The sequence below is a fragment of the Balaenoptera ricei genome, chromosome 7, assembly GCF_028023285.1.
Source record: "Balaenoptera ricei isolate mBalRic1 chromosome 7, mBalRic1.hap2, whole genome shotgun sequence".
Taxonomy (NCBI): domain Eukaryota; kingdom Metazoa; phylum Chordata; class Mammalia; order Artiodactyla; family Balaenopteridae; genus Balaenoptera; species Balaenoptera ricei.
This window is the reverse complement of record NC_082645.1, coordinates 110,193,414-110,205,936: the sequence shown is the minus strand read 5'-3', so window position 1 is coordinate 110,205,936 and position 12,523 is coordinate 110,193,414. Positions and strand designations below refer to the sequence as shown.

General features: G+C 38.9%; 1 protein-coding gene across 3 annotated transcripts in view; it reads right to left on the bottom strand.

The window, feature by feature from the left end:
- The window catches only part of RHBDD1 (rhomboid domain containing 1), a 122,065-nt gene that overhangs the window by 46,763 nt on the left and 62,779 nt on the right, over positions 1-12,523 (bottom strand). For all 3 annotated transcript variants that reach the window (XM_059928840.1, XM_059928838.1, XM_059928839.1), the window contains exon 6: positions 9,246-9,389. In XM_059928840.1, the coding sequence (XP_059784823.1) occupies positions 9,246-9,389 (144 nt within the window). The remainder of the gene's footprint in view (positions 1-9,245; positions 9,390-12,523) is intronic.

Below are 12,523 nucleotides of genomic sequence, written 5' to 3'. Positions count from 1 at the left end.
CTTCCATGACCTGGCTATTGTAAATAGTGCTGCAATGAACATTCGGGTGCATGTGTCTTTTTGAATTACGGTTTTCTCTGGGTATATGCCCAGTAGTGGGATTGCTGGGTCATATGGTAATTCTATTTTTAGTTTTTTAAGGAACCTCCATATTGTTCTCCATAGTGGCTGTATCAATTTACATTCCCACCAACAGTGCAAGAGGGTTCCCTTTTCACCACACCCTCTCCAGCATTTGTTGTTTGTAGATTTTCTGATGATGCCCATTCTAACAGGAGTGAGGTGATACCGCATTGCAGTTTTGATTTGCATTTCTCTAATAATTAGTGATGTTGAGCATCTTTTCATGTGCTTCGTGGCCATCTGTATGTCTTCTTTGGAGAAATGTCTATTTAGGTCTTCTGCCCATTTTTGGATTGGGGTGTTTGTTTCTTTGATATTGAGCTGAATGAGCTGTTTATATATTTTGGAGATTAATCCTTTGTCCGTTGATTCATTTGCAAATATTTTCTCCCATTCTGAGGGTTGTCTTTTCGTCTTGTTTATGGTTTCCTTTGCTGTGCAGAAGCTTTGAAGTTTCATTAGGTCCCATTTGTTTATTTTTGTTTTTATTTCCATTACTCTAGGAGGTGGATCAAAAAAGATCTTGCTGTGATTTATGTCAAAGAGTGTTCTTCCTATGTTTTCCTCTAAGAGTTTTATAGTGTCCAGTCTTATATTTAGGTCTCTAATCCATTTTGAGTTTATTTTTGTGTATGGTGTTAGGGAGTATTCTAATTTCATTCTTTTACATGTAGCTGTCCAGTTTTCCCAGCACCACTTATTGAAGAGACTGTCTTTTCTCCATTGTATATCTTTGCCTCCTTTGTCATAGATTAGTTGACCATAGGTGCGTGGGTTAATCTCTGGGCTTTCTATCTTGTTCCATTGATCTATGTTTCTGTTTTTGTGCCAGTACCATATTGTCTTGATTACTGTAGCTTTGTAGTATAGTCTGAAGTCAGGGAGTCTGATTCCTCCAGCTCCATTTTTTTGCCTCAAGACTGCTTTGCCTATTCGGGGTCTTTTGTGTCTCCATACAAATTTTAAGATGATTTGTTCTAGCTCCGTAAAAAATGCCATTGGTAATTTGATAGGGATTGCATTGAATCTGTAGATTGCTTTGGGTAGTATACTCATTTTCACAATGTTGATTCTTCCAATCCAAGAACATGGTATATCTCTCCATCTGTTGGTATCATCTTTAATTTCTTTCATCAGTGTCTTATAGTTTTCTGCATACAGGTCTTTTGTCTCCCTAGGTAGGTTTATTCCTAGGTATTTTATTCTTTTTGTTGCAATGGTAAATGGGAGTGTTTCCATAATTTCTCTTTCAGATTTTTCATCATTAGTGTATAAGAATGCAAGAGATTTCTGTGCATTAATTTTGTATCCTGCAACTTTACCATATTCATTAATTAGCTCTAGCAGTTTTCTGGTGGCAGTTTTAGGATTCTCTATGTATAGTATCATGTCATCCGCAAACAGTGACAGTTTTACTTCTTCTTTTCCAATTTGTATTCCTTTTATTTCTTTTTCTTCTCTGATTGCCGTGGCTAGGACTTCCAAAACTATGTTGAATAATAGTGGTGAGAGTGGACATCCTTGTCTCGTTCCTGATCTTAGAGGAAATGCTTTCAGTTTTTCACCATTGAGAATGATGTTTGCTGTGGGTTTGTCATATATGGCCTTTATTATGTTGAGGTAGGTTCCCTCTATGCCCACTTTCTGGAGAGTTTTTATCAGAAATGGGTGTTGAATTTTGTCAAAAGCTTTTTCTGCATCTATTGAGATGATCATATGGTTTTTATTCTTCAATTTGTTAATATGGTGTATCACATTGATTGATTTGCGTATATTGAAGAATCCTTGCATCCCTGGGATAAATCCCACTTGATCGTGGTGTATGATCCTTTTAATGTGTTGTTGGATTCTGTTTGCTAGTATTTTGTTGAGGATTTTTGCATCTATATTCATCAGTGATATTGGTCTGTAATTTTCTTTTTTTGTAGTGTCTTTGTCTGGTTTTGGTATCAGGGTGATGGTGGCCTCATAGAATGAGTTTGGGAGTGTTCCTTCCTCTGCAATTTTTTGGAAGAGTTTGAGAAGGATGGGTGTTAGCTCTTCTCTAAATGTTTGATAGAATTCACCTGTGAAGCCATCTGGTCCTGGACTTTTGTTTGTTGGAAGATTTTTAATCACAGTTTCAATTTCATTACTTGTGATTGGTCTGTTCATATTTTCTATTTCTTCCTGGTTCAGTCTTGGAAGGTTATACCTTTCTAAGAATTTGTCCATTTCTTCCAGGTTGTCCATTTTATTGGCATAAAGTTGCTTGTAGTAGTCTCTTAGGATGCTTTGTATTTCTGCAGTGTCTGTTGTAACTTCTCCTTTTTCATTTCTGATTTTATTGATTTGAGTCCTCTCCCTCTTTTTCTTGATGAGTCTGGCTAATGGTTTATCAATTTTGTTTATCTTCTCAAAGAACCAACTTTTAGTTTTATTGATCTTTGCTATTGTTTTCTTTGTTTCTATTTCATTTATTTCTGCTCTGATCTTTATGATTTCTTTCCTTCTGCTAACTTTGGGTTTTGTTTGTTCTTCTTTCTCTAGTTTCTTTAAGTGTAAGGTTAGATTGTTTACTTGAGCTTTTTCTTGTTTCTTTAGGTAGGCTTGTATAGCTATAAACTTCCCTCTTAGAACTGCTTTTGCTGCATCCCATAGGTTTTGGGTCGTCGTGTTTTCATTGTCATTTGTCTCTAGGTATTTTTTGATTTCCTCTTTGATTTCTTCAGTGATCTCTTGGTTATTTAGTAACGTATTGTTTAGCCTCCATGTGTTTGTCCTTTTTACGTTTTTTTCCCTGTAATTCATTTCTAATCTCATAGCGTTGTGGTCAGAAAAGATGCTTGATATGATTTCAATTTTCTTAAATTTACTGAGGCTTGATTTGTGACCCAAGATGTGATCTATCTTGGAGAATGTTCCGTGCGCACTTGAGAAGAACGTGTAATCTGCTGTTTTTGGATGGAATGTCCGATATATATCAATTAAATCTATCTGGTCTATTGTGTCATTTAAAGCTTCTGTTTCCTTATTTATTTTCATTTTGGATGATCTGTCCATTGGTGTAAGTGAGGTGTTAAAGTCCCCCACTATTATTGTGTTACTGTCGATTTCCTCTTTTATAGCTGTTAGCAGTTGCCTTATGTATTGAGGTGCTCCTATGTTGGGTGCATATATATTTATAATTGTTATATCTTCTTCTTGGATTGATCCCTGGATCATTATGTAGTGTCCTTCCTTGTCTCTTGTAACATTCTTTAATTTAAAGTCTATTTTATCTGATATGAGTATAGCTACTCCAGCTTTCTTTTGATTTCCATTTGCATGGAATATCTTTTTCCATCCCATCACTTTCAGTCTGTATGTGTCCCTAGGTCTAAAGTGGGTCTCTTGTAGACAGCATATATATGGGTCTTGTTTTTGTATCCATTCAGCCAGTCTATGTCTTTTGGTTGGGGCATTTAATCCATTCACGTTTAAGGTAATTATCGATATGTATGTTCCTATGACCATTTTCTTAATTGTTTTGTGTTTGTTTTTGTAGGTCCTTTTCTTCTCTTGTGTTTCCCACTTAGAGAAGTTCCTTTAGCATTTGTTGTAGAGCTGGTTTGGTGGTGCTGAATTCTCTTAGCTTTTGCTTGTCTGTAAAGCTTTTGATTTCTCCATCAAATCTAAATGAGATCCTTGCCGGGTAGAGTAATCTTGGTTGTAGGTTCTTCCCTTTCATCACTTTAAGTATATCATGCCACTCCCTTCTGGCTTGCAGAGTTTCTGCTGAGAAATCAGCTGTTAACCTTATGGGAGTTCCCTTGTATGTTATTTGTCGTTTTTCCCTTGCTGCTTTCAATAATTTTTCTTTGTCTTTAATTTTTGCCACTTTGATTACTATGTGTCTCGGCGTGTTTCTCCTTGGGTTTATCCTGTATGGGACTCTCTGCGCTTCCTGGACTTGGGTGGCTATTTCCTTTCCCATGTTAGGGAAGTTTTCGACTATAATCTCTTCAAATATTTTCTCTGGTCCTTTCTCTCTCTCTTCTCCTTCTGGGACCCCTATAATGCGAATGTTGTTGCGTTTAATGTTATCCCAGAGGTCTCTTAGGCTGTCTTCATTTCTTTTCATTCTTTTTTCTTTAGTCTGTTCCGCAGCAGTGAATTCCATCATTCTGTCTTCCAGGTCACTTATCCGTTCTTCTGCCTCAGTTATTCTGCTATTGATTCCTTCTAGTGTAGTTTTCATTTCAGTTATTGTATTGGTCATCTCTGTTTGTTTGTTCTTTAATTCTTCTAGGTCTTTGTTAATCATTTCTTGCATCTTCTCAATCTTTGCCTCCATTCTTATTCCAAGGTCCTGGATCATCTTCACTCTCATTATTCTGAATTCTTTTTCTGGAAGGTTGCCTATCTCCACTTCATTTAGTTGTTTTTCTGGGGTTTTTTCTTGTTCCTTCATCTGGTACATAGCCCTCTGCCTTTTCATCTTCTCTATCTTTCTGTAACTGTGGTTTTTGGTCCACAGGCTGCAGGATTATAGTTTTTCTTGCTTCTGTTGTCTGCCCTCTGGTGGTTGAGGCTATCTAAGAGGCTTGATGGGAGGCTCTGGTGGTGGGTAGAGCTGACTGTTGCTGTGGCGGTCAGAGCTCAGTAAAACCTTAATCCACTTGACTGTTGATGGGTGGGGCTGGGTTCCCTCCCTGTTGCTGTGGCGGTCAGAGCTCAGTAAAACCTTAATCCACTTGACTGTTGATGGGTGGGGCTGGGTTCCCTCCCTGTTGGCTGTTTTGCCTGAGGCAACCCAACACTGGAGCCTACCCGTGCTCTTTGGTGGGGTTAATGGCAGACTCTGGGAGGGCTCACGCCAAGGAGAACTTCCCAGAACCTCTGCTGCCAGTGTCCTTATCCCCACGGTGAAACAGAGCCACCACTCGCCTCTGCAGGAGACCCCCCAACACCAGCAGGTAGGTCTGGTTCAGTCTCCCCCAGGCTCACTGCTCCTTCCCCTGGGTCCTGATGCACACATTACTTTGTGTGTGCCCTCCAAGAGTGGGGTCTCTGTTTCCCCCAGTCCCGTCAAAGTCCTGCAATCCAATTCCCACTAGGCTTCAAAGTCTGATTCTCTAGGAATTCCTCCTCCCGTTGCCTGACCCCCAGGTTGGGAAGCCTGACGTGGGGCTCAGAACCTTTACTCCAGTGGGTGGACTTCTGTGGTATAAGTGTTCGCCAGTCTGTGAGTCACCCACCCAGCAGTTACGGGGTTTGATTTTACTCTGCTTGCGCCCCTCCTACCGTCTCACTGTGGCTTCTCCTCTGTCCTTGGACGTGGGGTATCCTCCTTGGTGAAGTCCAGGGTCTTCCTGTCAATGATGGTCCAGCAGTCAGTTGTGATTCTGGTGCTCTCGCAAGAGGGAGTGACAGCACGTCCTTCTACTCCGCCATCTTGGTTAATCTCCCCTGGCTCACCTCTCACTCTTAATAAGACAGTCATGAAGTGTTTTAAGGAAAATAAAATTGAAATTAATATAAACAATTTGCAAAGCTATTTCCTTTGCTGTCACCCGTTAGTGTATAATGCACTTCAAGGAGTCTCTTCAGATCAGTTTCATTGGAACTAGTTCCATATGCTCTTAAAACATCCACTGAAAATGAAATTCTGTGGTCAAATAAGTTTGGAAAACATTACATTTAATAAATTGGTTTCTTAATCGTAGAACTAATTAGAATCGTCAGTATAACAGTGCCATTCTGGATCTTCAAGGGGGTACAGTTTGCAGTTTCCCAAACTTATTTGAATGTAGAACTTATGAAGTGGGGGAGTGAGTGAGCGCAAGAATGAGAGAGACAGGAAAGGAGAGAGAAGAGAGAGTTGTTTCGGCTAAAAATTGAAAGTAAGTTGCAGACATATTATTTTGCTTCTAAATACTTCAGTGGGTATCTCCCAAGAATCAGGGACCTTCTGTTACTTATCCATAATACCAAAGAAAGTTAATTTCCCAAATAACATCTAATATCTAGTCCAACTACAAAATTCTCCTGTTTCCTCAAAATTTTTCTTTTGTAAGAACCAGTTTTTCAAGGTTCTCATGTTATATTTGCTTGTTATTTCCTTTTAATATAAAATCACATCTTGCTTTTTTTATGATACTGTTTGGTTGGTTTCTTTTTCCCCAGGAGACCAGTCTCACTGAATTGTAGAAACCTCACGTTTTATCTGATTTCTCAACTTATTCCTCTATTCCATGTATTTCCTGTATATGGACCCCTTACACTGGAAGACTTAATTAGAGTCAGGCTAAACATTTTTAGTAAGAATATGTCATAGATGGTGCTGTGTTCCTCATCTGGCATCATATCAGGAGACACACAATATCAGGCCCTCCCACCAACAATGCCGCCACGTTTGATCGCTGGATTCAGGTGGTGATTGTCAAATCTCCGTTTCCCGCTCCTATTAGCATGTCCTCTATGAGGTGATACTTTATCACCATGTGAATGTCCCATTTCTTTTTTTTAATTTTTATTGGAGTACAGTTGATTTACAATGTTGTGTTAGCTTCAGGTGTACAGCAAAGTGAATCAGTTATACAATGTCCGGTTTCTAAACAACCTTTTAACTAATGGTTTATAGTGCTTGATGATCTTTACAAGGCTACCAGTTATTTCATTGGTTTCTTGTTAATTTTTATTTACTTCTTTAAAATTCCTTTTTAGGAAAATGTACTCTTTGTGGGATATAGTTAGGTGAGTTTTGACAAATGCAAAGAGTTGTGTATCAATCACAACAACCAAGATACAGAATAATTCCATCGCTCCAAAAAATTCCCTCCTGTTGTCCCTTTGTGGTACTAAATAAAGTTTTGTACAAAGTCCATGCTTAGTAGGTTTGCCCTGACTTACTTAACTTTTTGTGTGTGTGTGGTAGACTGGGATTAATATTTTTATCAATGATAACATTCCTAGTGTATTTCTAAGATTTACATCCAAGACAGCATATCGTATTTACATGCAATGGACAGTCCAAGATAACAAATCAGACCACAGTTCTGTTAAGACCATGGCTTGTTCCAAATTAAATTAAATACATAATATCCTTACCTCCAGGAATATTTCATGTCTCACCTGGGAGTGATTAAGCAGCTGTGGGCACAGGACTAACCTTGAGAATTTGTTAAAATACAGCCTCCGGGGCCCTGCCCCCAGAGGTTAGGGTTCCAAGGCTAAGGCATGCTTTCAGTGATTGCGATACCAGTCGTCCACTGAGTCTAGTGATTACAAGAATGGCCCCAATTATCCACCTCTCCTTCTGTGCATCCCCTTTGCAATGTGACTCTGCAGCTCCTCCCATGAAGAGATGGAGTCTATTTCCCTATCCCATGAATCTTGTCTGGTCTCACGACGTGCTTCAGTAACAAAATACAGCGGAACTGACAATGCACCAGCAAAAGTCTCACTTGTTTCCACACTCTCCCTTGGAACCCTCGTGCTGAGGCCTTGTGAACGAGCCTGGGCTGGCCTGCTGGATGACGAGTCACGTACGGCCCAGTCTCCACCATCGCATCAGACAACAGTCAGTCAGGCATGTGAAGGAGGTCACCCTAGAGCAGCCAGCCCCAGATGACCACTGCAGACACCTCAGCACACCAGCCGAGGTCATGGAAGCCTGGCCCGGTGGACCCGTACACACAGGAGCAAGAAGAAATGTGTATTGCTTTAAGCCATGTGTGGCAGCGTGATTTTAACCAGTAATAGACGACTGATAGACCACAGTTCTGATACTCTTCACCTGAGAAGTACTAATTTATCTCTTCCTCCCCATTTCCTAGGTCACCCCCTCCACGCACACTGCTGCTGCTAAGACCGTATTCCCTCAATTCAGAAACCAAGTAGTCACAATTTATGTATTCCCATCATCTGGTGTGATGCCTGGTACCCCCCCGCCGGAGGTGCTCAGTCCTTGTTCGTGAAATGACTGCTGCCGGATTCACATACACAGGTCTGATCGCATCACTCCCCTGTGCAGAACTCTTACTGGCATTTACATCATATACCAGATCCATTTTCCACGTGGCCTATTTAATTCTAGGACCTCTGTGATCAGGCCCCAGCCTAGCTGCCCACTCTTCTTCCCCTTCTTCTCTTAATGGTCCACTCGAAAGTGAAGGTGGGATGACCACACCGCTTGCTTCTGTGTCTGAGCAGATACTGATTCCTGCCTGGAAAGACCTTCCACACCTCTGCAAACTCTACACATTCTTGAAGGTCCAACTCGAATGCCGCCTCTTCTGTGAAATTCTGATAGATCTAGCTAAGGAAAAGCTCACCCCTTCTCACTGCCTCTAGCAATTGGCCTAAGCCTCTCCTAGGTACCTGACATTATGGTTACTTACGGCATCTGGCACGCATTTCCCCTACCAGAGATTGTGAACTTTGGGTGGCGGGGGGAGATTCCATTTTTTAACCTTTCTGTATTCTTTATCACAGTACATGAAACACAGTAAGACCTTAATAAATGTTTATTGAATGAATAGATGATTTTTACTGCTTTTTTAAAACGGTAATACCCAAACTCATAAGCCAAACCCCGGAACAAAGATGGCAAAATAAATACAGCGGTTTTCATATATCAGTTTGTAAAAGAATCTTCTGGAAAGTTGGTTAAAAATACAAATTCCTAGGCTCTGCCCACAGGAAGACTGGTTCAGCAGGCCTGCAGTGGAACCCTGAGTTTGAATTCTTATCAAGCTATTCATGTGATTTTGAGGAAGGCTTGCGGCCAACAGTTCTGATACACAGCGATATATAGCCTACTTTACAGATATGAATTTCAAAGTAAACCCCTTCTTTCATGCGCCTAAGAATTTTTTTTTAAGTTCCTTGACTTTAATGACAAAGCACTGAGTGCAGCAGACCTATAAAAAGAACCACTTTAACAATACATACATAGTCTGGCACCTTATTAGCTTAGGTTGCTAGGAATATGGCATCACACCCCATTCTTTGTAATCACAATCTGCACACATGTTTTCATCTACATATCCTTTTTATAAACTATTTAAAGTTTAATTTGCTGCAAATAGTCCTTTTTCAGACATCTCACCACGTGAGGTATGTACTTTAAAATAAAGTGAAGGGCGCAAAACTCCTACCTTGGTCCCGGAGGCTGGCTCTCAACGCTCTCTCCAGCTGTTCCTCTTCACTCAGTCCCGCTGTATACGCGTCATAGTTCCTGGGTACCTCTTCATAGTAACCTGGCCTGCCACGTGGGTAATAATCCTGATATCCAAAGTAGCCTACAGGCACAATGAAAAAGTTATGGAATGTTGCCATGGACTATTCTTTTCATACTTCCTATTTTGCTAGCAAAGACAATAAAATAATTTATGTCATTCTTTTGATTACAGTGGTAATTCTCAAAATAAGAAAAGATGACCAATGGATGGAGAATGCCTCCATGAAGGTGGGCGATGACTGCCCTGTCACTGTTGTATCCACAAGGCCGAACACGGGACTGGATGTAAACGAGTCCTTATGTGCTGGAGACGAAGAAGATGTTTATTTTTTTAAATTAATTTTTATTGGAGTACAGTTGATTTACAATGTTGTGTTAGTTTCAGGTGCACAGCAAAGTGAATCAGTTATACATATATACATATCCACTCTTTTTTAGATTCTTTTTCCATTAGGTTATTACAGAGTATTGAGTAGAGTTCCCTGTGCTGTACAGTAGGTTCTTATTAGTTACCTATTTTATATAAGAAGATATTTTGAAGACATGAGCAGTCCTGGAGAGGGGACTGGAATGGGCTATTGACATATGGAGTGGATTCTTTCAGTTTAGAGCTACTTAATACTTGGAGTATTTTCAGTGAAGTCCTGGCTGGAGTCAAGGGAATGGTTGAAATGACAGCTGATAAAGCCTTACCGTCTGGTGGCTGCAAACGACGAGAGGCAGACCAATATTTAACACACATCCTGCAGGGCTTCTGTGCTAGGTGTGATACTTCAGATGCTGAAAACTACACTGAGAAATACACGCCAATGTCTCTCTAATTAGAATTCTATGTCAGAGATCATAGTTTCTATGACTAGCACTTCCGAGAAACTGGTTGCAAGATTAAATGAGAGAAGAGACAACCTGGTCATTAAATAATGCTTTAAGAATCAAACTTCGACATACCATTAATAAAGGGCAAAGTTGACTTTTGCAAGGTACTTCCATCAACCTTTTCAAGTCCGTTTGAGTTTACTCCTTACATTTTTCTTTAATCACCACTTTTATGGAATGTGTTTGGAAGAGATTATTTTTGCCCACAGATGATCACCAATCTAATTCTGGTATAATGAGAGAGAAGTATGTATGATTTTTTTCCCTTCTCTCCTTCCATTATCACACCCTTTGAAGATGATGTTTCAAATGTTTAATTAATGTGCTTCTTATTGTTGATGAAAATTCCCACCCTTCATATGTCTTGTGTCATATGTCTCCATATCACCCACCATAGCACATGCCTGAGTTTAAGCTTCTTATTGTTTTAATAAGACTAAAGGAAAAAACAATCAAGCCAACAAGGGGAACACTGTAGGGTAGAACCTGGTTAATTGAAATTTCATATTCAGAATTTTTGATAATTGGTCTTGAGGCTATTTTAAAATTTACTTTTGTGTTGGTTATGGAAAAAATGCTTTCCTAATATATGAGATTAAAATGAAAACAGTTAATTTCCCATAAAAAGCTTTCAGGCACTCTAAAAGTATTTTCAAATAAAAAGTGAAATGACAATAAAACACACTAGTTTCAGCTGATAATATAATTATATGTGTTTACATAAATATTTGTCATATAAAGTATTTGTGTCTATTGGTATGTTTTTACAACTTTCATGAGATATAACTGACATACTATATAATTCATCAATTTAAAGCATATAACTCAACGGTTTTTAATATATTCATAAGAGTTGTGTCATCAATACCATAATCAATTTTAGAACATATCTATCACCCCCAAAAGAAATCTGTACCATTTTAGCTACCACCCTCTGACCTTCCTAGCCCTAAATGACCACTAATCTACTTTCTGTCTCTGTAGCTATGCCCATTCTGGACAATTTTATAAACGGAATCATATAATATGTGGTGTTTTGTGTATGGCTTATTTCATTCAGGATAATGTTTTCATGGTTCATCCATGTTGTAGCACGAATCAGTATTTCAGTCTTTTTCATGGCCAAGTAATATTCCATTGTAGAAATATATCACATTTTGTTTATTCACTCATCAACTGATGACATTTGGGTTATTTCTGCCTTTTGACTATTGTGAATAATGCTGCTATAAACATCTGCATACAAGTTGTTATTTGGACATATGTTTTCATTTCTCTTGGGTACATACCTAAGAGTGGAATTGCTGGGTCATATGCTAATTCTATATTTAACCATTTGGAACCACCAGAATGTTTTCCAAAGCAGTTACACAATTTTATATTCACACAAGCAACATATATGGGTTCATATTTCTCCACATCTTCACCAACACTTGTTATTATCTGTCTTTTTAATTATAGCCATCCTAATGGGTGTGAAGTGGTCTCTCACTGTGGTTTGATGACTAACGATGTTGAGCATCTCTTCATGTGCTTCTTAACCATTTGTATATCTGCTTTGGAGAACAGTCTATTCAGAGCCTTTGCTCACTCTTACTGATTATTACAATACTCTTCTATCATCTATTACAAAATCTTCTATGTTGGTACTATTTTATTTAATGTCCTTGAAAGTCACAGACATGAATGATTTAAACAAACATTAAATAAAATTGTTCAGGATTTCGGGGGCTAATCCTTTCTTCTAATGTAGTAAAAATTAGTGGGCATTTACTAAATACCTCCTATAACACAACTTCCATATTCTCTCTCACATGTTTCCCATGTCAGAATATAAACATTATGATATTTGAATCAGGATAAGGATATAAGTACATTGAATGATTTGGGACTGAAATGGGATCTGGACACAATTTTTAATAAGAACACTCCTCCTCCAATTGGTCTCTACGCAATAGAACAATCAGAAAAATTCAGCTCCCACTACTGTGTTGGGGAACACCCACCAGCAAGGTTCATATCCTGAGATAAAGGAGACTGTGGCACTGCTACAAATCTTGCTTTCTATGCTTCTCACCAAAAAAGCCAAAAAACAAATAAAAAATAACCCCCCCCCCAAAACTTTTCTATAAGGGCAAATGGTCAAAACACAATAAATGTATCTACTTCACAAAGAATAAAAGAAAGGGGCAACCATTCCAGAACATAATAGAATATTTATGGATAAGTCGCTGAATACCACGGGATGCTTCAGCAATGCCTGAATAGAGAGACTGCCCAATTCCCTAAGAGTGCCAATTATTTTATTGCAACACAAAA